This window comes from Streptopelia decaocto, assembly GCF_964273445.1.
Source record: "Streptopelia decaocto genome assembly, chromosome: 7".
Lineage (NCBI taxonomy): Eukaryota > Metazoa > Chordata > Aves > Columbiformes > Columbidae > Streptopelia > Streptopelia decaocto.
In genome coordinates this window covers 68,179,428-68,202,696 of record NC_138661.1, presented here as the reverse complement: position 1 = coordinate 68,202,696, position 23,269 = coordinate 68,179,428, and the positions used below count along the sequence as shown (strand labels likewise).

Here is a 23,269-nt window from a genome sequence, read left to right as displayed (position 1 = left end):
TGAGATACAGGCATCAGGGAGCCAGCCCGAGCACTCAGCCCTGCATGAGAGCCGGCTGGAAAGTACAGCCTGACACATCTCGGTGATGCCGTTTGTCATCCCAAAACGAATTACTGCCCCGTGGCAGCGGCTCCGAGCAGCCTGCTCACCGCATGGAGACACGCGGGCCATGGAGCTGCAGTGTGCGGCCGTTTGTGCTGCGAAGGGGTTAAAGGGAAGAGCAAAGCACCCGCTCACAGCGGAAATGATTTCTGTCAAAACCCGGGGTTTGTGACTTTCATTAAAGCACAACGGGAAGAGCAGCGAGGAGGCCGGGGCAGGCGGCGCCGATACCATCTTTAATATCCTGCGGAGCGCGGGTTGGACGCCACAGCCGGCTCCTCCACGGCACGGCTTTGTCACTCTGTGCCTGTCACTCGTCAGCTGGGGAGGACAGGGCAGTGACAGGTGACAGTGGTGGCTGCGGTGCTGGTCCCGGTACCACCAGCATGGAGCCCAGGGTCCCTCGCTCACAGCGCTGGGCAGGACCGCGGTGCCGCGGCCGCCGTGCCGGTGACAGCCGGTGCTGGTGCTGCGGGGGGACGCGGGGCTGTTGTGGAGGCCCCGGTGCGGTGGCTGTGGGGATGGGGGTGGGTGCAGGTGCAGGTGTCAGTGCGGGTGTAGGTGCTCATGTAGGTATAGGCTCAGGCGCAGGTACAGGTTCAGGGGCACATATAGGGTCTGGCGTAGATACAGCCATAGGTACAGGTATAGGTTGCACCTGGAAACCTGTACAGGTGTAGGTGTAGATACAGGTACATGTTCAGGTGTAGGTACAGATATGGGTACAAATACAGGCATAGGTTCAGATATAGCTTCAGGTCTAGGTTCAGGTGTAGGTACAGCTACACGTATGTGTATAGGTGTATGTACGGGTGTAGGTTTTGGTGCGGGTATTGGTATAGGTGTAGGTGCTGGTATATGTTCAGGTGTAGGTACCGCTATAGATACACGTGTAGGGGTGAGTGTAGGTAGAGGTGTGGGTACAGGTGCTGATACAGGTACTGATACAGGTGCTGATACAGGTAAAGTTCAGGTTCAAGTTCAGGTGTGACGTTGCCGGCCTCGTGACGTAACACGCGCCCCACCCTACGCCGGTCCCGGCCCCCCCCCGTCGCGCGGTGATGACGCGACTCCACGCCATAGGACGCCTCCCGTGTGACGTCACCGCCGCGCCGCCCGCCGCGGCCGGTGTGTCCGGTGGGCCCGGCCCGGGCGATGGCGGCGGGCGCGGTGCGGCCCGGGCCCGGCCGGCTGGCGCTGGCGCTGGGGCTGGCGCTGGGCGCGGCGGGGGCCGGCCTGGGGCTGCTCTGGGTGCTGCGGCGGCGGCGCCGGCCGCCCTGGCCCTGGCGGCGGGGAGGCGGCCGGGAGGCGGAGTGCGCGGGGCACCGGAGCCACGGTAGGAGCGCGCGGGGGCCTCGCTGCGGGAACCGGCCGCGGCGGGAACGGTGTTCACCGCACCCACCGCCGGCCCGGGGGAGCCGGCCCTTTCCCGGGGGGGGGAGCCGGCCCTTTCCCGGGGGGGAGCCGGCCCTTTCCCGGGGGGGAGCCGGCCCTTTCCCGGGGGGGGAGCCGGCCCTTTCCCGGGGGGGAGCCGGCCCTTTCCCGGGGGGGGGGGAGCCGGCCCTTTCCCGGGGCGGGGAGCCGGCCCTTTCCCGGGGGGGGGAGCCGGCCCTTTCCCGGGGGGGGGGGAGCCGGCCCTTTCCCGGGGGGGGGGGAGCCGGCCCTTTCCCAGGGGGGAGCCGGCCCTTTCCCGGGGGGGGGGAGCCGGCCCTTTCCCGGGGTGGGGGGGAGCCGGCCCTTTCCCGGGGGGGGAGCCGGCCCTTTCCCGGGGGGGAGCCGGCCCTTTCCCGGGGGGGGGAGCCGGCCCTTTCCCGGGGGGGGGGGAACCGGCCCTTTCCCGGGGGGGGGGGAGCCGGCCCTTTCCCGGGGGAAGACCCGGCCCTTTCCCGGGGGAAGACCCGGCCCTTTCCCGGGGGAAGACCCGGCCCTTTCCCGGGGGAAGACCCGGCCCTTTCCCGGGGTGGGGGGGAGCCGGCCCTTTCCCGGGGGAGCCGGCCCTGCGCGGGGGGCCCGGCCGTGCGCGGTTCGTGTGCGGTTGTTGAAGGCGGCCGTGCCGTCCGCACCGCGCAGGGCCCTGTGCTCCGCTCTGCCCTGGGTGTGTTTTTCAGAGCTGCTTTAGAGCTTTGAGCGTCACCCGCTGGCTCCCGAGCTCCGCCAGAGGGGCAATGTGGAGCTTTTAAAGATGCCGATTCCGAAACCTGAGCGTGTTGTTTTGTTTTGTTTTTAATTTATCCAAGTCTGTGCAAAACTGCGGGACCTGGGTTTGTCCGTAGCGATTGCTCAGGTTTCGGAAGGGGAGCAGCAGCACCCGGCGCAAGTGTTTCCATTTAGTAACATCTTGCCAAGAAGCAGATAAGAGTGGGGAAGAGATCACAGTAATTCCTCCTTTGGGAGAATCCCGGTTTTTATCTCGGGTAGCCTGGAACACGAGCCCTTCATTTCTGCATATCTGGCTGCTTTGCTGAGAGGGGCTCTCTTCTGTTGTTAATATAAAAAAGAGTGTTATTTCTTAAAGAATTGGCTTAACAGGTAGTATATTTATTTATGCTATTGATGAGCTTTCAAGCAGACTTATTTAAAATAAGCAGACTGTAGTTTTTCAGTGTGATATTAACACAGAAATGCATGGGGTAGAAATTAAATGAATTTGCAGTAAGGACTTTTTTTTTAAAAAAAACAAGAGTTTCCTTATCTTTGTGATGTTCAGTCTGCATTTTGCTCTCTTAAAAAATAAATTTGAGAAGTGATTTTTATAGAAATATATTTAAAAGAGGTAGATAAGAGGTAGGTAACCCCCAGTTGCTGCGGCAAACCTGTGAAGTGTGGCTGGATGCGGGTGCTGGAGAAGGGAGCACGAAGCAGCTGCAGAGCCCCAAACCTCAGGCCAGGCAGCGACACCCCAGCGTTGGATCCTCCGTCTGCCCAGAACAAAGTTGCCCCAAGATTCCCTGTATGAAACCCTTTCCCGTGTGCCCTAACGACCGCGCTGTCTGGTTGCAGTGGTGCCCAGAGTGGTGGAGGCGGGGGATGCGCCGCACACCCCCCTGCTGCTGCGGGACGAGCCGCTGGACGTGCTGCAGCGCCTGGACCTGGTGCTCAGGAGCATCTCGGAGCTGCGCGGGGACGTGGAGGAGCTGCGGGGCAGCCTGCAGCGCCTGGCCGCCGACATCCTGGGCCAAGTCAGGTACCCGCCCTGCCATGATCCCCCGGCTGCTCTGCCCGACAATAAGCCCTACCCAAAAATAAGCCCTAGTGTGGTTTTCCAGGATATTTGAGGATGCTCAAAATATAAGCCCTACTCAAAAAATAAGCCCTAGTTAGAGTTCATTAAAAAAAAGTCAATTTAAATAGTGTCCAAGCAGCTATACGTGTAGAAAAGTAAAATTAGTTGGCAATAGAATGCAGCAGGGCAGGTGTGACAGGTGGGACAGAATGTGATGACTTCACTATATCTGAATTAATGTTGATTTTTTTTTTTGTTTGTTCAAGAATAAATGTAGATTATTGTTTCATAGAAAAATAAGACAACCCCTGAAAATAAACCCTAATGTATCTTTTGGAGAAAAAATTAATATAAGACCCTGTCTTATTCTCAGGGAAGCAGGGTTTGTACTCCAGTGCATGGTAAAACAGCTGCGATTGTGTCTGTTAAATTTAAAATGCAAACATGGGAGAAACATCCCTCTAGTTTCCATGGGTGTTATGTCTTGACCTCCAGTGAGATCAATGTAAAAAACATTCTTTAGCCCAGATTGATTTTCTTTCCTTCTGGAATATTAAGTACAGACGCTTCCAATTCCAGCCTGGGAAGGTAATTGATTCTGTAAGTGTCTGTCTCTCGTCACTGCTGTTCCTCTCTGGTCGCTGCCAGCTGTAGGTGCCGTTTGATACAGAATAAACGGTGCTGTGTTCTGCAGGGTGTCTCGGGATTCTGTTCTGCGTTCGCTGAGGCAGTCGGAGGAGCGGGTGCGATGTGGTGACCCCTTTGTGTGGGGACTGCACGTACAGACTGTGTAGGGACCAAGCCTGCGCTCGGAGCGGCTTTAGCGCTGGAATACGGTGTCTGGCGTACCGCAGCAGGAGGGTTGTGAGCGAGAGCAGGACACCCTGTGAATCCCTTGCGTATAAAGTGAATGAGAATCCACTAGAGAGGAGAAGGGAGTTGAAACAGCAGGCGTTTCACCATCAGCTGTCTCGTTCTTTCTCTTTTGCCGTGCAGGTCGCACCTGGAGGAGACCCAGCGCGTGACGCGCCGGCGCCGCTTCCCGTTTCCCCGGGAAAGAAGCGATTCCGTGACCTCCAGCTCCATTTATTTCACCGCCAGCTCGGGAGCCGCCACCACGGACGACGGGGAGAGCGAAGGAGGGTGAGCGGGGCACTGGGTAGACGCGGCTTCCGCGGGCTTTGCTGCCGCTTACTTGCGTCCAGGCGGTTTGTAACATAAAGGAAGGGGGGTTTTCCCCATTAGGTGTCCCCATCCCGGGTTTTTTTGCTTTTATTACAGTAAACCTACTACTGTCAGGGCCAGATTGTGAGGATTGTGACAGTTGTGACTTTTAGAGGAAAGGGGGTAAAAATAGTTTTTGAGGGTTTTTTTAAGCAGTAACTTGATGAGGGACCCTTGTAGGACGAAGGGAGATAGAAGTCCAGCCTGGGACTTGAGTGAGAGAGACTGTATGAATAAAATTGCCATACAGCAATATATTTTTAGATTGTCTGGAAAACTTGAGAAAGTTTCAAAATATATTCCCATTAGCTGAAATGTCTTTGGTTAGGGTGTTGTGGAAATTTTCATCAGGTGAACTCCACAGCTTTTGGGGCGCGCACATGTGTTCTGGAACAGCAGCTGGCCCTGGACGCTTCCCAGGGAGGACGGAATGAACTATAATTTAGAGAGAGAAGTTAATTGTAGCCCTGAGGGCGAGGCAGGTGGAGTTTGGACGTGACGCGCTGTTTGGTGGCCGCTGAGTGACCAGGCAGGTGTGACGTGGCACTTGGTGGCACAGGTTTGTCATCAGGGGACGAAGCAGCTGTTGCTGTGGCAGAACAAAGGGCACGGGTCTGGGGAAACAGGCGTTGGCGCTGCCCAAAACATGTGGCGTTAGTGTTTTATCTGCAGGAGCTGATGCGATCGCATCCTAGTACAGAACCACTCCGTTCATCAGAAGTGGGTGTTCGTATGAAGGCAAAGGTAGGGAGTAGGTGATTCACAAGGGTGTAGTAGGTGACTGGGCCGCGTGACAAGTATGAAAAATATTCTGCAAATATATTGTAAAAATGTTGTGATGCCAAGAGCTCGCTGCCCAGGTGACAGCGGGTGCCGTGTCCGGTGAGCAGCGTGCTGAAAAGCCGCTCTGTCCAACAGGTACGGCCCGCGGCATCTTGTCACCGTTAGGGAATGTCAAGTCACGCTAGAGGTGACAATAACAGGGACTTTGCGAGGCCGTCCCTGCCAGGGGAGCTGCAGCGAGCTGCGGAGCAGGGACGTGTTTTACTGCGAAGTCGCAGTACTGTATTGAGAACCTGGCGAGGCAGGGGAGTTCTTACATTGTATTGCAAATCTGTAATTAGGTTTAATGACCAGCGTGGAGAATCAGTGGAGGAGCAGCTCTCATCTGACTGATGAAAAAAACCAAACTGAATAGTGTATCATTTGTCACTCTGCAAATAGGTCTAATATTGGTCTGGTCAGGACCAGCTACCTTTAATATGCAATATCATCTTCTAGCGATGTAATTACTAGAATTTCCTAGTAGAAACACAAGGTGGGAAATGTAAATTTTGGAAAAGACTGTTTCAACTTTTTAGCAGCCACTGGGAGGAAGGACGGGACCCTTCCTCACAGATCATTTCAGCCGTGTATTCACTTCTGGCACTTGTGCTCTTTTAATGAGATTCAGAAGGAGAGCTTACGTTTCAGCTCCGGTTTGTAAACCACGCGGCCATGAGCATCTTCTCCAGGCTCTCAGGCAGTTCCCAGCAGTCAGCACGAGCCCCCAGGCGCCCGCAGGCCCGCGCTGCGTCGCTCCTGCTGCGCTGGGGCTGCTTGGCCTCCTCTCCCCGTGTGCTTTCTGTGCCACACAGTCTGCTTTCATTTTGTTCGGGGTGCGTGCGACCCAGGGGCCTCAACGTGCTGAAGCATTTAAGAACTTTCCATCATTGTAAACCCAAGAAAACAGGCTGATAACATCTAAATCCCTTAATCTTTCTGAAAACTCCAAAATTACGAAGTTATATATGGTATTACTCATCTTTTTAAACTGCCAACGTTTGTACGAGCTGCCTTGGACAAAACACATTTTTGTGGTGGAGAAAACGCGTGTGTCGGAGCCATCCTGCGCCTGTTTAAAAACAGATGGTGCTGCAGGAGCCCCCGTGGAAAGGGTTTCCAGGAAGCCATAGCAAGACTGGGTCGTGCCGTGGAGCCCACGCTGTGCCGCAGTCGGCACGGGAAGTCAGACAACTGGAGGAGTTTGTGTGCAAGGACTGGAAAGGGGGGGTCTAGAGAATTAATAATATTGTTAATTTTCAGAAAATACCAAGAAATGAAGCTTTTAATCTGAAAGGGAGCCGTGCCAGTGTCACCTACCACCGTGTTGCTACATTATCCATTAATTTAGCGCTGCCTGCATGGTCTCCAGCGTGTCGTCCGTGCTGTCTGCTTTAAGGCTGGCTCTTCTTCCTTGTGTTCAAACATCCCAGCGCGAAGTGGTGCCTGTTGACGTGTGCGGTGGGGCTGGCGGCTGCGGGGGCGCCGGCGTCACCCTCTGCCGGAGCAGGAAGCGCTTGGGCGTCACGGGTGGTTCCCAGCAAATGGAAGGTTCGATAGCCAAATGTCTCGTTATCTCTGTGTGGCCAAGGGACCGTCACTGCTCTCCTCAGATACGGAGCTTGGGGACAGATCTCTGTCCCCAGAGCAGGGCAGCGGCACCTCTGACCGCCGGGCTGTGCTCCCCGTGTCCCCGCGCTGCGGCCACCCTTTCAGAACCTTTGATCTGCGCTTTATTCTGGTTCATTTGACTAATTTAGCAGCTAATTGTTGCCAGGGTTTCTGTACAGGCAGTGTCTTTCTGTGCCTCGCCTGCTGTGTCCTTGCTGGACTGGCTCATGTGAAACACTCTTCCTGGCTCCCCGGCTGCTTTGCACCTTGTCACACGTCACTGTGAACAAGCTGCTTGGTGTTTAGTGCTCGGACAAGGTGAGAGAGGTTCTTGATGTTCCCAAAACTGCTGTTGTGTCTGAAATTTCCTGAAACAGGCTAAAAACCTCAAGTTGTGTTTTCCACATGGATAAGTGTGTCGGATCTTGTGTTGAAATTCCCTTTTATAATCCATACGTTTAACTGGATTGTCCTGGCTCTGTTTGCAGTTGTTTAATTCTCTTAGGTTGAAGTTAGAAGCTGCTACGGTGTGCAAGCGTGATGTGGACTGGTGTTCTGCTTCACTTCTGGGGATCTTCTTTCTTCAGCTTCTTGAGCTTGTGTCTGTTCCATGAGAAACAGTGACAGGAGTCATTTGAGGCACTTGTGTTGCACAGTGTTCTCCAGGATAAACTGAGATGCTCCTGTTCCTTTGTGAGGAAGAGTTGCGTAAAACTGCCAGAGGCTGCGCACAACCTCCTCAAGCCGATGTTGTGCTGTGTGTTTGTGTTGAAGGTACACGACAGAGGCTGCGCACAACCTCCTCAAGCCGATGTTGTGCTGTGTGTTTGTGTTGAAGGTACACGACGGCCAACGCCGAGTCCGACTACGACCGGGAGTCGGAGCGGGCGAGCGAGGACGGGGAGGAGGAGGCGAGCGGCGCGGCGCGGGACTCGCCCGAGCTGGCCCCCGAGGCCGGGCCGACCCCCGCGGAGCCCGGGGCCGGGCTGGCCCAGGTCCTGCAGCAGGCCGACCGCCTGCACCGCGGGGACGCCTGCCAGCAGAGAGAGGCCTTCCAGCTGCTGCTCAACAACAAGCTGGCGGTAAGGGCGCCTTCTTATGCTTTCCAGCAGTGATTTGTGTTTTCAGCTCCATAGCTGGGGAAGAGGAAATTGCAAGTGGGAGCGGGGTCCGGGTCCTCCGCCACAACTGGGCCAGGTTCCAGCAGCCCCACTCTTGGGATCGGGCTGGGGGCCGAAATTGCTGGGGCTGCAGCAGCTGCCGGTTCCCAGTTGCTCTCTGTCTGGAGCGCCGTGTCTCATCATGTTGTCACTTTCCCTGAGCAAACACACCGTACACATGTAAAACAACAGGGCTTTGTGTGTGCAGCACATGGGGAGGCAGTTTGAGAACGTTTACCTCGTTTAATGTGCAGTGGCTTGGTCTGTGTTGTGAACTTGGTGTGTGTGCTGGTTCGGGAGTTCAGCTGCATATGTGAACAGCAGCGTCAACTAACACTTGTGTGTGTGTTAGTGAATGAGACGGAATCCCTGGCTGGTGCAGGTGTGTTGCCACCTTGAAAGGTGTGTTTTGATGTCACACAGGCGATGTGGGCGCTTTGGCGACCGCTGGCGCTGCCCTTGAGCTGGGGGCGCACAGCGAGGGGCAGCGCTCAGGGACTCCAGCTGTTGCACACAGCTGGCTCGTGCCTCTGCCCAGCATCGGCATCCCACTTGTTTATTTGCCATACTGTCCCAGAAGAAACCAGACTGTTAGCTGCTGATGTTTTAAGTTTTTACTTTTTTTAAAGCAAGTTTTGAGTTTTTCAGCACAAATCCGCTCCGGATGCAGCGGCACCCCTGCAGTGCTGGCCTGGTTTAAGAACAAGCCAGGATGTGAAACTGTTTGCATGGGGACTGAAATGGGAAAAAAGTAGAATTCAAGTATTGTATTTTAATGAAAAGGCCAAGTTTAGGGTGAGGTTTTTCCCAGTGTTTGAAGGTTAGGGGAGGCTGCTGGACAACTGGCCCCAGCGTGGCCTCCGAAGTGCAGGGGTCGATCCAGAACGGGTCTCGACATAGGTGTCTGTCTTTGTGCAGTACGCAGAGCAGAAGGACTTTGTGTGGCGCCTGGCCCGAGCACACAGCGACATGTGCGAGATCGCAGGAGACGCGGATGAGAAGAGGTCGTACGCGGCCGAAGGTGAGCAGTCGTGTTCGCGGCGGGGTGGGCAGCGCTGACCTCACACTTCAAGTGGCAAACCCCGCGTTTTTCCCACTTGTTCAGCGTTTGGGGCTGGCAGGTGCCTGGGGGGGACAGGGGGAGGCGAGACAAGGCCTGGAGCTGGGGCTGTGGATGAATCAGAACAAAACCACTGAGAAGTCTCTACACGTTTTCTTAACACAGGAGGGGATGTTTTCTTTAGAGGTGACTGTCCTTCCAAAGGAGCTGAGACTGTGGTGCTGCTCCACTTAAAGCTGGTGTGGTCTCTTTGAGCAGTCTTGGATGTTCCCTGTGTCTGCCAGAGTATGAAGTTATTTAGGGAACATTTTAAGTCAAGTTTATTATAAAACCAACAAACATATAACTCTTAGTGCCATTCTGTTGTACTCTAACAGCCTTAAAGAAGGAAGTAAAGCGAGAAAGTGGCTGAATTTCTTCTCTCTGATCGCTCCTTTGCAGGGAAAGAAGAGCTAGAAATGGCCTTGCAGAAGTGGGGCGAGAGTGCTGAGTGCCATCAGTGGTATGTTGCTTTTTACTTCTTGCTTTTAAGCGGTGCAGGAAAAGGACTCTTGAGATTGCTGGGAGCTCAGTGGTGTTTAAAACCAAAGAAAACAGAATCAAAAAGTCTATTTGTTCTTTGTGGGAGTACACTACGTTAACATTTTTTTTCTGTAAAATCCCCTTCTTCACAGCTTTGGTTAACTGCCGTAAGTAATGGCTTGACAGACGGTAGGTTTGGTTGTGATAAAAGTAATAAACTCGGCTTTGCTTGTGTCACTTTAATGATGAATTTCTCCGAGATGGCCAGAAGAGTTCTTGAGCAAAACTTCACAAAGAGCATAGTGAGCTTCTCTGGATACCAAGAACAAATTGTGTGAAGGCTTTTGTGAGTCTGCACTTCAGAAGTTGATCAGCTTTGGTAGCGAAGGGGGAGCTGCTGGGTGGGGCTCGGAGAACCCAGCCCTTGGCACAGTGTGCTTGAGGTGGATAAGTGCAATGAGCTCCTCTACCAGGCTGGGTTTTGCAGCCTACATGTTCTTCAGGCCGCTCGTAGCTCAAGTAGGTATTATTTGGAAAGGCGAGGTTTGTGTAGGAGCTTTCCTGGGACTCGTGCGGTTTCCCTTGCAGCAGAGGAAGGCGCTGATGTGCTCGGCTGGGTGCCTCGGCACGGCCCCGAGCTGCGCTCTGCTGGCACTGCTGGATGTGCAGCCCCTGGGAAGCGCGTCTCTGAGCAGCCCGCTCTGCGCTGGGTGTGCATGGGCTGCCCAGGAACGTGTTGCACCCAGATAACTCGCGGGAAAGCGGTTCCCGAGTTGGAGGGGTCAGTGTGGTGAGGCTCTTGTTTTCTTTCACAAGTCCCGTTTCCTTTGGCCCCTTTTCAGCCCCTACACAGTAACGTCTGTATCCTTCACAGCCGAGCTCACAGCCAGCTGTGCCGTTGTGGGGGCAGAGTCTTGAGAATTACAAATCAAATATGAATGAGGTTTTTCCTTTGTGTTCCTGCAGCATTCTTGGGCTAATTGTTGGGGTTTACCCCGTTACTGACGTTTCAATAATGCTGTTCAGAGATGCTTTATGTCAAGAGGCGATATGTTTGCCTCGACCAGCTTGCCCTGCTGTGCCCATGTTCTTGTGTTCATCTTAATTCTGGAGTAAGTAGGAACATCATCCTCCCCACAAGGCTTTTCTGTTCCTTTGGAGAGTGTCTTGTGGCCAGCGCTGCTGAGTTCCGCTCCCAGGCGCTGCTTGTTCCTCTGCAAAGCACTTGGACTGACATGGATTCAGGGACAGAAGCAACTACAGCAAATAGGAGTTGGTGTTAGAAGGTGTTTCAGAACTTAGAGGGGGAAAAATGGCACAGAGCTGGAGCTGGAGCCGCCTGGTAACATCCCCTGGGCAAGCAAGAGAAAGGGCTGGAAAGTGCGAGCAGGGACAGCAGAAACCTCAGCAGGGGTGACTCTTCCCTCCTGCTCTGGGAACAGTGAACTCGCTCCACATTTACAGTCTGCCAGGTGCTTTTTATTTGTTAGGCGTGTTGCCGGTGCTCACACTCATCTTTGCCAATATAAAACACTCCTGCACTTTTATCAGTTGGCTGCAAAAATAGCTGTTTCTCTGCAATTCTCCCCCTTCTCCTTTTATTCCCATTTGCTTTGCTGTCTCTGTTTAATTCAGGGCTTGTTTTCTGCAGCAAGGAGCTCCGGTGTGTTCGGCAGCCTGTGAAACAGTTCAGGGGCTCCGGGCTGTGTTTGGGTTGGCGGAACCGTGGAGCCGGGGGTGCCCAGAGCGCCGAGTTTGGGGTCCGGAGCCCCCGGATCCTGGTCGGAGGGCAGCACCCCGCACCGGGGGGCTGGGGCGCACAGGGCTCCGCTCCAGCTCCATCTGCCCCCGCAGAGTTGATGGTCTAATAACCGGGAAGTCCTTCCCGAGCTGAGGTTCCCCTGGGAGCGTGCAGCTTGAGCCGCGCCAGCAGCTTAGCGAGGAGCTCTGGTTAATGGTGAGTCGAGCGGCACGGTAAGGTCAGGCTTTGGTAAGCGCTGAGACGTGGGCCTGAGCGGCGCTTCCGAGGTTACCCGCTGTGTACAGGAGCTGAAAATCCCCTCCCCAGCTGATTGTTTTCAGTCTGTCCTGTTCCTGCCGCTCAGTCCCGCAGCTGCGCGCTGACGTTTGTCCCGGGGCGCTTCACGAGATGCTGGGAAGAACTCGCCAAGCTAAACAAGCAGGGAGATAAAAGCAGAACACCACGTTGGTGCTGCCGAGCCAGGAGGGGAGGTCGGGGTCTGTAGAGCCTCAAAGCTCAGAACTGCAAAGTCGTGCACATAAAAACCAGCAACAGGCTGAGCCCAGCAAAGCTGGGTTGGGTAGAGTCGGCTTTTCCTGGGACTGCAGTGAAGAAACAGTTCAGCCATCTCTTGCTTTTTTGTTTAGTTTCTTCCCTGACACAAAGATGGGACTAATATTTACTGCTTGTTTTCTGTAACGTTTCACCAGGCTCTCAGAAAACACGTGGTATTTATGTTTCTTGACAGCTGCGTATGGCACCACTTGACATTTGTGTGGCTGTGGGTGCAGAGGCCAGGCTGGGCCGTGTCCCTTGGAGTTCCTGTCCCCTGGATTTACTGGGCCTTGGAAGGGGCTCCTCGGGCTCCCCCTGGGGAGGGACGGGGAGGTAAAGTGAGGTTAGGCCGAGTTTTAGCTCCCAGTTCAAAGGGCGGGGCGTTTCCCATTTCATTGCATAACCTTAAACCTGACCTAATTGTATTTAATGCTTGCCCACGTATCTGGGAGCCTAAACAATATGGTTAGAGGAGCCGTGCTCTGGCAAGATCCTACACAGCGCTACAGGCTACATGATTTATTGTGTAGGAATATTTTATCTTGTGATCTTGGAAGCAAAGCCTGTGATTGGCTTGTGTGTCCAACCCCAGGCACGTCGTGGTTCGGGATGTTCAGCGCAGGCTGCTGTCGCACAGCTCCCACCCAGCGGATCAGCGTGGCTGGGGTGCTGGGGGTGAGACGGGAGGCTGTAAATCCTCGGGTAATTAACCTCCGTAACTCCCGCTGCTCATGAAATAACTAACTCTGCTCAGTTCTGTGCTTCTTGGGTCGCAATGTGTGGTGTGTAACTAGAGAAAGCTAGCGGGCTTTGCACTGAAAACCCTGAAAATGTGTTCTTTTGTTCCCCAAGTGTGGTGGCGGGCTGCGGGACCTAGGTAGGTTTTTGCAGTATTTTCCCTCGGAACAGCCAGCCGCTGCGCTCTAGACGGGCTGTTCGTGCGGGCTTAGTTCCTTAGAGCTCGGCCTAGCGCACTAGTTCTGGCTCTGGCTGCAGTAGCGCTGGCTGCTCGTTGCTCTGCGTTTTGACACAGTTTTGTTGCTGAGTGAGGAAATGTAGGCTGTAGAGCTGTTTATATAGACGTCAGGCTTCCAGCCACCTGTGCAACAAACTTGGTGTCACGTCCCTCGAGCCAATACCTTCTCCTGCACTAAATTGTCCTGCATACGTCTCTTCCCTGCAAAAGCTGGACAGCATTCCTTGTTTTCCCCAGTAAGCTGTGAAGCTTTAATGCACTTACGTGTCTTCCTTCTGAAGATATGACCAGAATGTAAATGTCCATTGAAATCTGACGGGTTTCGTGCGTGTCTCCGCTGTGCAGGTATGCGATTCTGTGCGGGCAGCTATCGGAGCACGAGAGCATCCAGAAGCGCATTCAAACTGGATATGTGTTTAAGGTGAGTAGAAAGGACTTTTGTGTATTGTTCAATAGTCGTTTCTATAGTAAAAAGTTAGGAAAATTGGCTCCAGCATGTATGTGTATGATGAGTCTGAGGACTTGAGACATGAAGTTACAGTGTGGTGATCGGATACAGCACCAGCTCTTCCTCAGTCGCTGCCTGTGCTCATGCCTGCACCCTCCAGAAATGAAAACCCATTGTTGTTCAAAGAGGATTTGATCTGCCTCAGCTTGCTTTATTTACCTATGGGAGGAGGTCACCGGTAGGAGGATGCACCGGAGCAGTTACTGCAGAAGAGGCCCTGTGTAATTATTGATATCACCTCGCCAGCTGTTGACACAACCAGTAATTGGTGATGCCAAAGCTCTGGAAAGGTGATAGAATGAAGTGAAGGCAGCTTCGTTTTTTTGTGTGCAGTAATTCTTGTCTCTGGGGCTGATAAAATGCTGGTTTTCTGTGTTCACTGGAACCATTTAAAGCAAACTTGGCATCTCTTTGTAGCTGTAATTTTATTGATCCCCGACACTTAAATTGTGGGCTTCTTGCTCTCCTCTTTCCGTGTTTGTTCACCTGCTCTTGTAGACGTTGTATTTGCTTGTATCAAAAACGTAATGTGTGTTGGTGATGGTTTTCCGCAGAAACACATTGATAAAGCGATTGAACTGAAACCAGAGGACCCAAAGTCTTACTATCTTCTGGGCAGGTGGTGTTACCAGGTAAAACTGTTTGTTATTGCTTTTTGCTGTTTTCTTCCTCCTTGGAATGTGATTCCCCATTTGAGTGGAAATGGGTGGATTCACACCAGCAGCGTAAGGACTGGGGACTTCGCTGCTGTAAAAAATGCAGTAGTCACATTGCAAGAGCGTAGCTGAGGTCATTGGCACAGGGAATTACAGAGCAGCAGTGCGCTGAACTACTGGAAGCTCCTAATGCTCTGTTCTGGTGTGGGCTTCCTACTCAGCCTTATTGCTGAAGTGGTGAAACAAAGCAGATGTATGTAGAAATACGTTAGTGCTTCTGCTGTTCTGCATTGTAAGGATTATACGGTATTAAAGGAGGAAGATATGATCAGAAGATACAGTCCTGTGCGTCCTTGCCCCTGCTGAGATCTCAGGGCGTTTCTTAGAGAGAGAAGCTGGGAGCAGGCGAATAGATTTAATTAAATAATTGCAATAGCTGCCTCTTTCTCAAGCTGCAAATATCTGCTGGCGGGAAGGCTGTAGCTGCTGCTCGAGGGGTCTGTACGGTGAGAACGCGCTCTGGCGCTGGGTTTACGCCGGGAGACGGGAGGGCTCTGGGTGCGTTTGCTCCCATGCGCAGGTGGGAGCTGCTGCAGCTGCTGCAGTTGCAACAAGGTGGGTTGGGAGTTTGCAGCGAGGCAGTCTGGGAGTTTGCAGCACCCATGCTGTTGCACACCGGTAATATTCAGTTGTAGAGACAAATCTTACTGTGAGCGTTACGCATGTTGCAGCTGATGTACAGACTTGCAAAAGCTGACTTGGGACAAGGAAAAGCAGATTGGGTTTAATCCTGTGGCCAGACTGGGATACTGGTCCAGGATCTGCCACTTTCTCCCAGGCACACAAGCCAGTGACAAGAAACCGATCCTTGTGTGTCTGTCCTAACGCACGTGCTGTGTCTCTCCGGTCTCCGCGGCACCTCCCTGTGTCTGCAGGTCTCCCACCTGGGGTGGCTGGAGAAGAAAACGGCTGCGGCGCTGTTCGAGGCGCCCCCGACGGCCACCGTGCAGGACGCGCTGCAGAACTTCTTACGGGTATGGAAACCTGATGGGCGAGTGCAATCGCAAGCGTGAATGCAACTGCTTCGGGCTTTCACAGAATCGTTGTGGTTGGAAAAGCCCGTCCAGATCATCGAGTCCAACCATAACCCACCCCGGCACTGCCCATGTCCTGAGAACCTCATGTCCGTCTGTCCACCCCTCCAGGGATGGTAACTCCAGCACTGCCCTGGGCAGCCTGTTCAATGCCCCACAGCCCTTTGGGGAAGAAGTTGTTCCCCAGATCCAACCTCAACCTCCCCTGGGCAACTTGAGGCCGTTTCCCTTATTCTGTCGCTTGTTATTGGGATGTATTTACAAAAGTCAGGTTTGGTCATCTATTTTTTAATATTTTTAGAGATGCGATAAGCCCGATCTGGGCATTAACTGTGTGCCTTGCATGTCCTCATGTCTGCTGTTCTCTGCTGTCCCACCCTCCCCTCTGCTGTAGGTCGAGGAGCTGAGCCCGGGCTTTTCCAAAGCAGGCAGAGTCTACATCGCCAAGGTAACCAGCCACCTTTTGCTGCCTTTAGTTCCGTCATATGCTCCTAAGATAAGAAATATTTGTATTAAAAAATGGTCTTTGGCTGTAAAGTGTGAGCACCTGTAAATTACTCTGTGCAGAAGCAAGATTGTATAAGATGGTAACACTGCTAAAATGGCCAAATCGTCTAGTGCAGAGGCATTAGAACGCAAGGAGGGGTTTGCCTTGCAGTCACCCAGAGGAGCATCCGTCTTGGGTTTTAGCAGATCAGATTCTGTATAAAGCGGCACTTGTGAGCGGTTAAACTTGAGAGCCACAGGCTGGAGGTTGAATCCCACCAGTGCCGTGGATTTCTGCACTGTTCACACAAAGAGAATCGCAGGGAAAATAAAGGATAAAGGAAATCTCTATTCTACCAACACAGACGGGAGCCTCGAGTGGTGGTTAAGGACAGGCCTGGAGCTCCAGAGACCTTTTTGCTTGCATTGAGAGAATAATTGGTTTTGAACTCTTGAATGTTAAAATTGCTGCTTAATTCCTACAGCCTCCAGTTGGAGTCTGGAAATATTTAAAGCCCAAATAGCTTTAGAAATATTAGCCAGAGTGGGCGTAGCGAAGAGTAGCTGTGGTCGTTGTCTGTGAAATTCCTGAGCTCCCAGTGTCCCAGAGCACGTGAAGCTCATCGGGGCAGCGTGCGAGCCGCAGGGTCTGTTTGGGCTGGGGTACGTCGGTACTGGAACCCGGGCGCAGGATTTATGTCACAATGGGCGTCTCGTGAAAGCGGAGGTGAGAGCCGAGGAGGAAAACCCAGCCCCAGTGCAGCTGCCTTTGCAACAGCTGGATTTGTCTTTGATATATTGGGGCTCTCCGTGTGTATTTGGTAGTGAGTCTGTCAGGTAAAATCCACTAGAGGTGATTGACAGATCAGCAGCCTTTTGTTTCCGGCTGCCTCTGGATGTGCTGGATGGGTCGTGCTCCTCATTGCTCCTCTGCTTCTAAACACGGACATTCAAATCACCCACGTGTCTTGGAGAGAGTAAAGGCTGGAAGGCCTGGGACTTATTTCCAGTGAAGCTGCAGCGTCAAATCCGTTCAAGTCTTAACCTGAGTAGATTTCCAGAGCCGATGTAGAAGTTTGGGTTTCATTGTGTGTGATCTACGTGGGCTGATAGTTCTCCATGTGTCCGGCAGGTGTGACTGAGCTTCGGAAACGCTCTGCAGACACCGGTTAGCGTAGGAGTTAACAGGACTACGTGTATCTGTTTGAGTTCGGCTTGGTTTGTTATTTTTCCCTAGTCCCAAGCTCTGCCACTTGGATCACATCCTTCAGCGCAACATTTTAGAGTGCAGTTGGTATCTAATTATTTGAAAGGAACTGGTGCTCTGATGGGGCAGACCTGAAAGACAGCTGTTGTGGTTTCTAGTCGTCTGACTGTTGTGCCGCTGTTGTTTTCGCTGGCAGTGTTACCGGGACCTGGGGAACAGCTCTGCCGCCGCGCTCTGGATGGACCTGGCCGCGGAGCTGCCGGTCGCCACCAAAGAGGTAACGGCCTCAGTCAGCACACGGCGCTGCCGAGCGGGGATACAATGCTTACAGAGAGAACGTTGTTTTCTCAAAGACGTTCCAGCCTCTCAGCCCAGGTTTTAAAGTATTTTGTGCCTTAGCGTGGGCTCTTTTCTCTCTTGGATCCTGTTGCCAGATGCCTCACGCAATTCAGCAAAATAATGACAAATGTGTCCGACGGGGGCGTGGAATCGCAGCACAGGCGGCGCAAACCCTGCGGGGCTGGCGGGGGGCGCGTCTGCGCGTCTGCGCTGCTCTAGTGTACGCGGGATACCTGCGGGACGCTGCTCAGCACCCGCGCGTTCCTCTGGGCAGCTCAGGGCAGATGGGGCTGCAAAAACTGCCTGGCTGTCCTAGGGCCACAGCACTTTGTTACCTCCTCTAATTACCGTTACCTCTTCTAATTACCTGTGTGGCTTTGGAGGAGCTGCCACCATTGATCTCTCTTGGTGCCAGGTTGGCTCCAAAGCTCGCCCAGGCTGGAGCCGGTTGTGCTGAGCCGTTCCGAGGGTCGTGTGCGCTGCCCAGCATTGGGGTTGTCTAGTATCTGGGGTGTTTCAGCGCTTTCTGGCTGTGGCAGTGCTGTGCAGAGCAGGCTGCGCTGCGGTTCGGAAAGGGCCGGCTGCAGTGTTCGCCAGCCCGGAGCGCTTCTGCACTTCCCTTTGCCCTTTTTCTGTTAAGTGGGACCCATACAGAAGGTGCCTTCAAATTCCTGCCAGTTAGAAACTGAATAAAAACATGTCAGCTTTTAATATTAATTTGATGTTACCTGCATTGTACTGGAAAATGCAAGCAAAGTAATGCAGCCAAGGTCCTCCAGATGTTACAGCTTCAGCCTCAGTCTGGTGGAACAAACCTGCTGCGTGTGAGGCAGAGTTCAATCAGAAAAGCACTGAGATTGTCAGGAAAGAGCTCCAGGCACAGAAGTTGTGAACAGTTAATTCTCTCCTGCTCTGAAATGAAAAGTGGGAGTTGATGAGGAAGCCAGTGCGTAAGTGGCTTTGGTTAAGTCTCTGCAGATCAGTTCTCGTCATCAGTCCAATAACTTGCGCTGTGTTGGGAAGGGAACCAAAGGCGCTTACCCAGCCTGTGCGAGGGAGTGAGGGAGCAGGGCTGGAATTCAGCTCTTCTGGTCGTCAGGGCTCGTCTCGCATAAGGAAACATGAGAGAAATGCTCTTTGGTGCTTGGAAACTTTAAATAGGCTGCAAAGACTGATGCTGAGAGGGAGGTACAGGGGGAAAGAGAATTAGAAGGAAAAGTGTAACACTGGGGTAATGTTCAAACTTGGTGTGGGGTTGGAGAAGAAAGGGTAGTTCTCCTTCTAGTGGTTTCAATCAGGCTGTGTACTGACCTGCTCTTCTGTTGCATTTCCAGGATGCAGAGAGCGAGAGGGAGCTGGAAGAGATGCGGCCGGGCCGGCAGGAGTGACGGTGCAGGGGCTGCTGGCGCCGGAGCTGCCGGCCGGGGGCTGCGGGTCCCACAGCGCGGGGCCCGGCGGACGGGCCGGGGTGTGCAGGAGCGCGGCCGCGGACGGACCGCGGGGGGTGAACAGGATACATTTGTGTATAATCGTCCTCCTCGAAGCACTGCCTATGTTTGGTTCCAAAACTCCTAAACAACGTCAAAGTCTTATGTGTGGGGGTGCACAGGTAGAATTTGTGATGTAAGAATATTTGTGGTTATATATATATATCAGAGATATGTGAGGTATATACGAGATATATACCGTGTGATATAAAAATATATACACAAATATAGACATATTTCTATATACACATGTCTATTTTATATCACAAACTCTACCCGAGGGGCCTGCTGGGCTCCCTGCACAGACCCCTGAGGGAACCTTCAGCCGGGTGTTTTCCAGATGAACCGTTTTCTCTTTTCCCTGCTAACAGCCGTTAATGTCCTGGTTCTCAGCGATCGCGCCTCCTGCGGTGCTGGGGCTGCAGACACGGTGCTCAGGGCGCTGGCGCTGGGACTGCAGAGAAGGGAACTGCAGAACCAAAGGAAGAGAACGACTGAAATAAGCGGTTGTCAGCCTGTTCCTTGCTGTGCAGAAGTCATTGTGTGTCCAGCACAGCCTCGTGTGGGTCCTTCCCAGCCGCGCCGGAGCTGCTGCGCTGGGCGAGCTGGGACGACCAGCGCTGCTCGTGTGCTGAGCTCTCACCAGGGGACCAAGCGGATTTCCTCACAATACAAGCTTGGTTTTTCAGACGCATTGCTGTAGTCAGAGAGATGAGTGATGAGATTTTGAACTCCAGGGTTTCCTCCCGGTGACGCTTCTCCCGTCGCTCCCGTGAGACCGAAGACTCTTGTGTCCCTCCCAACTGTGCTGCTGTGCTTCAGATGTCGGAACTTGATTTATTAAGGGATAACTACTGCTGAAGTAGTGATTGATCAGTGGAACGCGGGTCACAGAACAGACGTGTCCTGTGACGAAGCTGACGCTTCCCGTGCTGTTCCTTACCGGTTGTTGGTGAGGTGACAGCGGGAAGGTGACACTGCCAGCCTGCCCGGGGTACCAGCCGGGCTGAGTTCTGCGCTGTGCAGAGTGTCCCCAGGTGTCCCCGAGCCCGTCCCAGCGGGCAGCTCACCACACTCAGTTGTTAGCGGGGTCTCGCCGTGCTGTACGGTGTTTGTGAAGGGTGGAGTTTCAAAGTGCCGGAGTAAAACATTTCTTAGTCACCTTTTTAGTCCCTTGCACGTGGGTATTAACCTGGTGGGTTTTTATACTGTGTGAAAATAACACCCAAGGGGAAATTTGTAGCACACTCAAGCTTTACAACTTCCCATTCCATAGACTGGGCACTTTTTAGCGATCTTTTTTGGTCCAAATAGAAGTGTCTAAAGCGCTGGTGCTGTGCCCATGTCTGGAGGTGCAGGCGAGCGCGGGAGCTCCGGGCGCTGGAGCCGCTGGAACGGGGGTCGTGGGGTGTTTCATGTCTGCTCTTGTCGAGCTCTCCGCTGGATGGTGGAGCTGCCTTTTCCCTTCCAGTGGCCTGGTCTCGTTTGGAATATCTTCCAGTGGATGACCATTGTTGGTTTCTTCTAAACATTGAAGTATTTGCCCAAGTTTTGCAGCTATTTTCTGTCGGGTCGCTTAAGCCGAGCTGGGAAATGTGCAACAGGGGTTTTTCTGGAGTTTTTTCTCTGTGTTTCCATATACTTAAATTCTTCTTTGATCTTTGATTATTTGTGTGTGTGTGTGTGTCTCAGAACGACGCGGGCTGGGGCCTTGAGGAGGAAGCTGCAGTTTGCTGTTGGGTCTGTGCTGCTCTGTCGTTCCCGCTGGTCTCGGCGGGCGCAGCCGCTCACTCTCCTTTCCCCGGCCCAGCCTGCAGCGAACGCCCTGAGCTTTCTGTGCGTTTGCTTACCCGCTTCACTTGTGCTTCAAAAATATACTTCAGTTTTGGCTTAAAACAGCAGGGTCTGGGGTTCGCCCCCGCGTGTCCCTTGTGTGTGTGGTCCTGGTTGTGACACTGAGCAAAAGAACCTTTTCCGCTTTGGTTTTCCCATTTCCCGGCTCGTTGTGAGTAAGGAGAATGTGACTAATGGGCATGGTTTAATTGGAATAGCACAGATGCGGGTTGATGGGGAGGTAAGGCTGTGCAACCAAAGCACTTCCCATCAACACCACTCTGGATTGGTTTCTCTTCTTTAGCAATAACCCGCTGGGCTCCCGTTGGGCTCCTGCTGGGCTCCCGTTGGGCTCCCGTTGGGCTCCGGCTCTGCCGTGTGTGGGAAGGGCAGGATGCGCCTCAATAGCATTTGGGCAACATGGAAATGGAGACTTTAATATTTGCACCCGCTTTGCAGACTCATCCCAGGTACAATGTGAATTTCTCTGCACTGAATCCATTCCAGGAGCACAAGAAATGAATTAACCTGGTGCAGTTTTGGTAGAGACTCTGTCCCGTTCCCACCCAAATGAGTTCTTCTGGACTTACCCCAGGGTGAGGGCAAATAACTGCCTGGAGCTACTCGTCTTCATTTTAAAACGTACCTACCTGTGGTTTAATTTATGATGCTGAAGAATAACTGAAGCTGTTTAACTGATTTGTCCTCACTGTGCTGTCCTGTTTGAAATAAAGCGTTTATAAATAAGAAAGGGATCCTGCTTCAAGTCACCTGTGTTGCTCTCTTGCTTTTTACGCTAATCCATGTGTGGGTGGGGAAACGCGGCAGGCGGGGGCGGTTTCTACAGGACATCACTGCACTTGTGCCCGCGGTGCCTGTGCCCGGTGCGATGGGAGATTTTGGGAAAGGAAGGGACGACATCACTGTTATTTGCGGGCAGGTGATGTGCCCCGGGGCAGTTTCTCCATCAAGGTGGGTGATGGGTTGTGACGGGGTGTGATTGTTCTGCCGAAAGGCTCCGGGAACAAGGGGCTTGCGGCTGCATTTAGTGTCGGTTCTGGGCGCTTTACGCTGCCTGGGTTTTAGCTCATTTTATTTCAAATTCCTTTGTAGAGAGTGAGTGATAGTACCGCCTGTGCTTCAGCCTTCCTGCAGATGGGCTCCGTTTGGGATGTCAAACACGGCAGCCGTACCGAGGAGCAGGTGAAGGGGCAGCGAGCTTCGGGGAGCAATTTGGGTGCTTTTAAATAAACATTCGCATGTTAGCACGTGGCAGACTTAACATCCCATCCTTGGGAGAGGGACACGGGTCACCAGGTGGAAGGAGCCTCGGGGACGGTGTCCTGGGCACCGCTCGGCTGCTCTGTGGGTGACGTCCCTGTCACCTCCATCTCCTCGAGGTGAACCAGCAGCTCACACAGAGCTGCGATTCCCCAAGGAAGGACCCGGAGCCGCCGTGGGACGTCCAGCCCGCGGCAGATGGAGGAGCCGGAGCAGCCGAGTCCTCGGCTTGGCCCCAGGTGACACTGGGGACGCCTCAGGGCTGGACAGGTACGTACCCTGGGATTTGGTGTAAACTCTGACTCTTGGACCACCAGAAGTTTCTGAGTGACTTTTAAAAGGGACACTTTGCAACGCTGGAGCGTTAACGTGGTGATGGGGGCGCGGTGGCTCAGAATGTGGCTTTAGGGGCCTGGGACACGTTGGAGAGGTCGGTGCTGACCCTGCGCTTGGAAGGGGCTGAGGAGCAGGGAATGCAGTGAGGGAGCTGGTTTCGATCAGAGGAGCACAGCAGCGCCTGGGCACCAGTCCCTGCTGCTGGGAAACCTCTGACTCGGGCTGGAGTCGAAATGTCCCCGTCGCTTCCCTGGCTGGGACAGTCACCCCCGCCCAGCCACTCGCTGCTGCCAAACTGGGGCTCTGGTGGCTCCTTGGAAAGCCCTGGCAAACTGTGACCGGCAGGAACCTGCTTTGCTTTGCTTTGCTTTGCTTTGCTTTGCTTTGCTTTGCTTTGCTTTGCTTTGCTTTGCTTTGCTTTGCTTTGCTTTGCTTTGCTTTGCTTTGCTTTGCTTTGCTTCGCTTCGCTTCGCTTCGCTTCGCTTCGCTTCGCTTCGCTTCGCTTCGCTTCGCTGGGAGAACCTGACCTGGCTGCAGGACAGAGTGTGCTGGCTCCGTTTCACTGCGGTTCTCCTGCTACAGGGTGATGTGAAGGAGCAGTTGCTGGTTTATTCGGAGTTGTTGAGCATAAGCCAACCGCAAAGTCTCCTAAATGTTGTAATCAACAAACTGTTGAGTTTTCTTCAGCAGAAAATACCGATAGAATTAAAATTTCCATAAGCTGACTTGGCTGATGTTTGAGTATTGTATGCAAAGCACATAGTAAAGTCAGAGACAAAGCTCAACTTGGGGAAATGTTGCCATGGTGAAGGGAAATTGAAGTGAAACTGGGAGGAATGAGGCTGGACACGGTTCCTGCAGACCGGCCGTGCAGCGGGTTGGACGTACGGGCATGGAAACAATGGCAGCCCTGCAGTGGCCCGAGAGCCGCGTCTGTTCATCAGATGGATCGAACTCCTGCTTTCTGCAGAGTAAAAACCTGAGAAGGGCTTAGAGCTTGGTGACTATGGTACAGGATGTTCTCCGTCTCTGGAGGTCCCATCACA

General features: G+C 53.4%; 1 protein-coding gene across 1 annotated transcript; it reads left to right on the top strand.

Moving 5' to 3' along the window:
- Window positions 1-1,243: 1,243 nt before the first annotated feature.
- Window positions 1,244-21,361, top strand: RMDN3 (regulator of microtubule dynamics 3). Its single transcript, XM_082059074.1, has 12 exons — window positions 1,244-1,438; window positions 3,103-3,286; window positions 4,322-4,468; window positions 7,821-8,064; window positions 9,061-9,163; window positions 9,644-9,704; window positions 13,342-13,417; window positions 14,059-14,136; window positions 15,096-15,194; window positions 15,649-15,702; window positions 17,144-17,224; window positions 18,621-21,361. The coding sequence occupies exons 1-12, from the start codon at window positions 1,258-1,260 to the stop codon at window positions 18,672-18,674; spliced, it is 1,362 nt and encodes a 453-aa protein (XP_081915200.1). The 5' UTR covers window positions 1,244-1,257; the 3' UTR covers window positions 18,675-21,361.
- The last annotated feature ends 1,908 nt before the right edge of the window (window positions 21,362-23,269 follow it).

Bases quoted from the DNA above. Each gene is read 5' to 3' on its own strand.
- RMDN3 (XM_082059074.1), top strand. From the start codon at position 1,258: ATGGCGGCGGGCGCGGTGCGGCCCGGGCCCGGCCGGCTGGCGCTGGCG. The intron at 3,287-4,321 runs GTACCCGCCCTG...TTTGCCGTGCAG, and splicing joins GACATCCTGGGCCAAGTCAG to GTCGCACCTGGAGGAGACCC. The intron at 13,418-14,058 runs GTGAGTAGAAAG...GGTTTTCCGCAG, and splicing joins AAACTGGATATGTGTTTAAG to AAACACATTGATAAAGCGAT.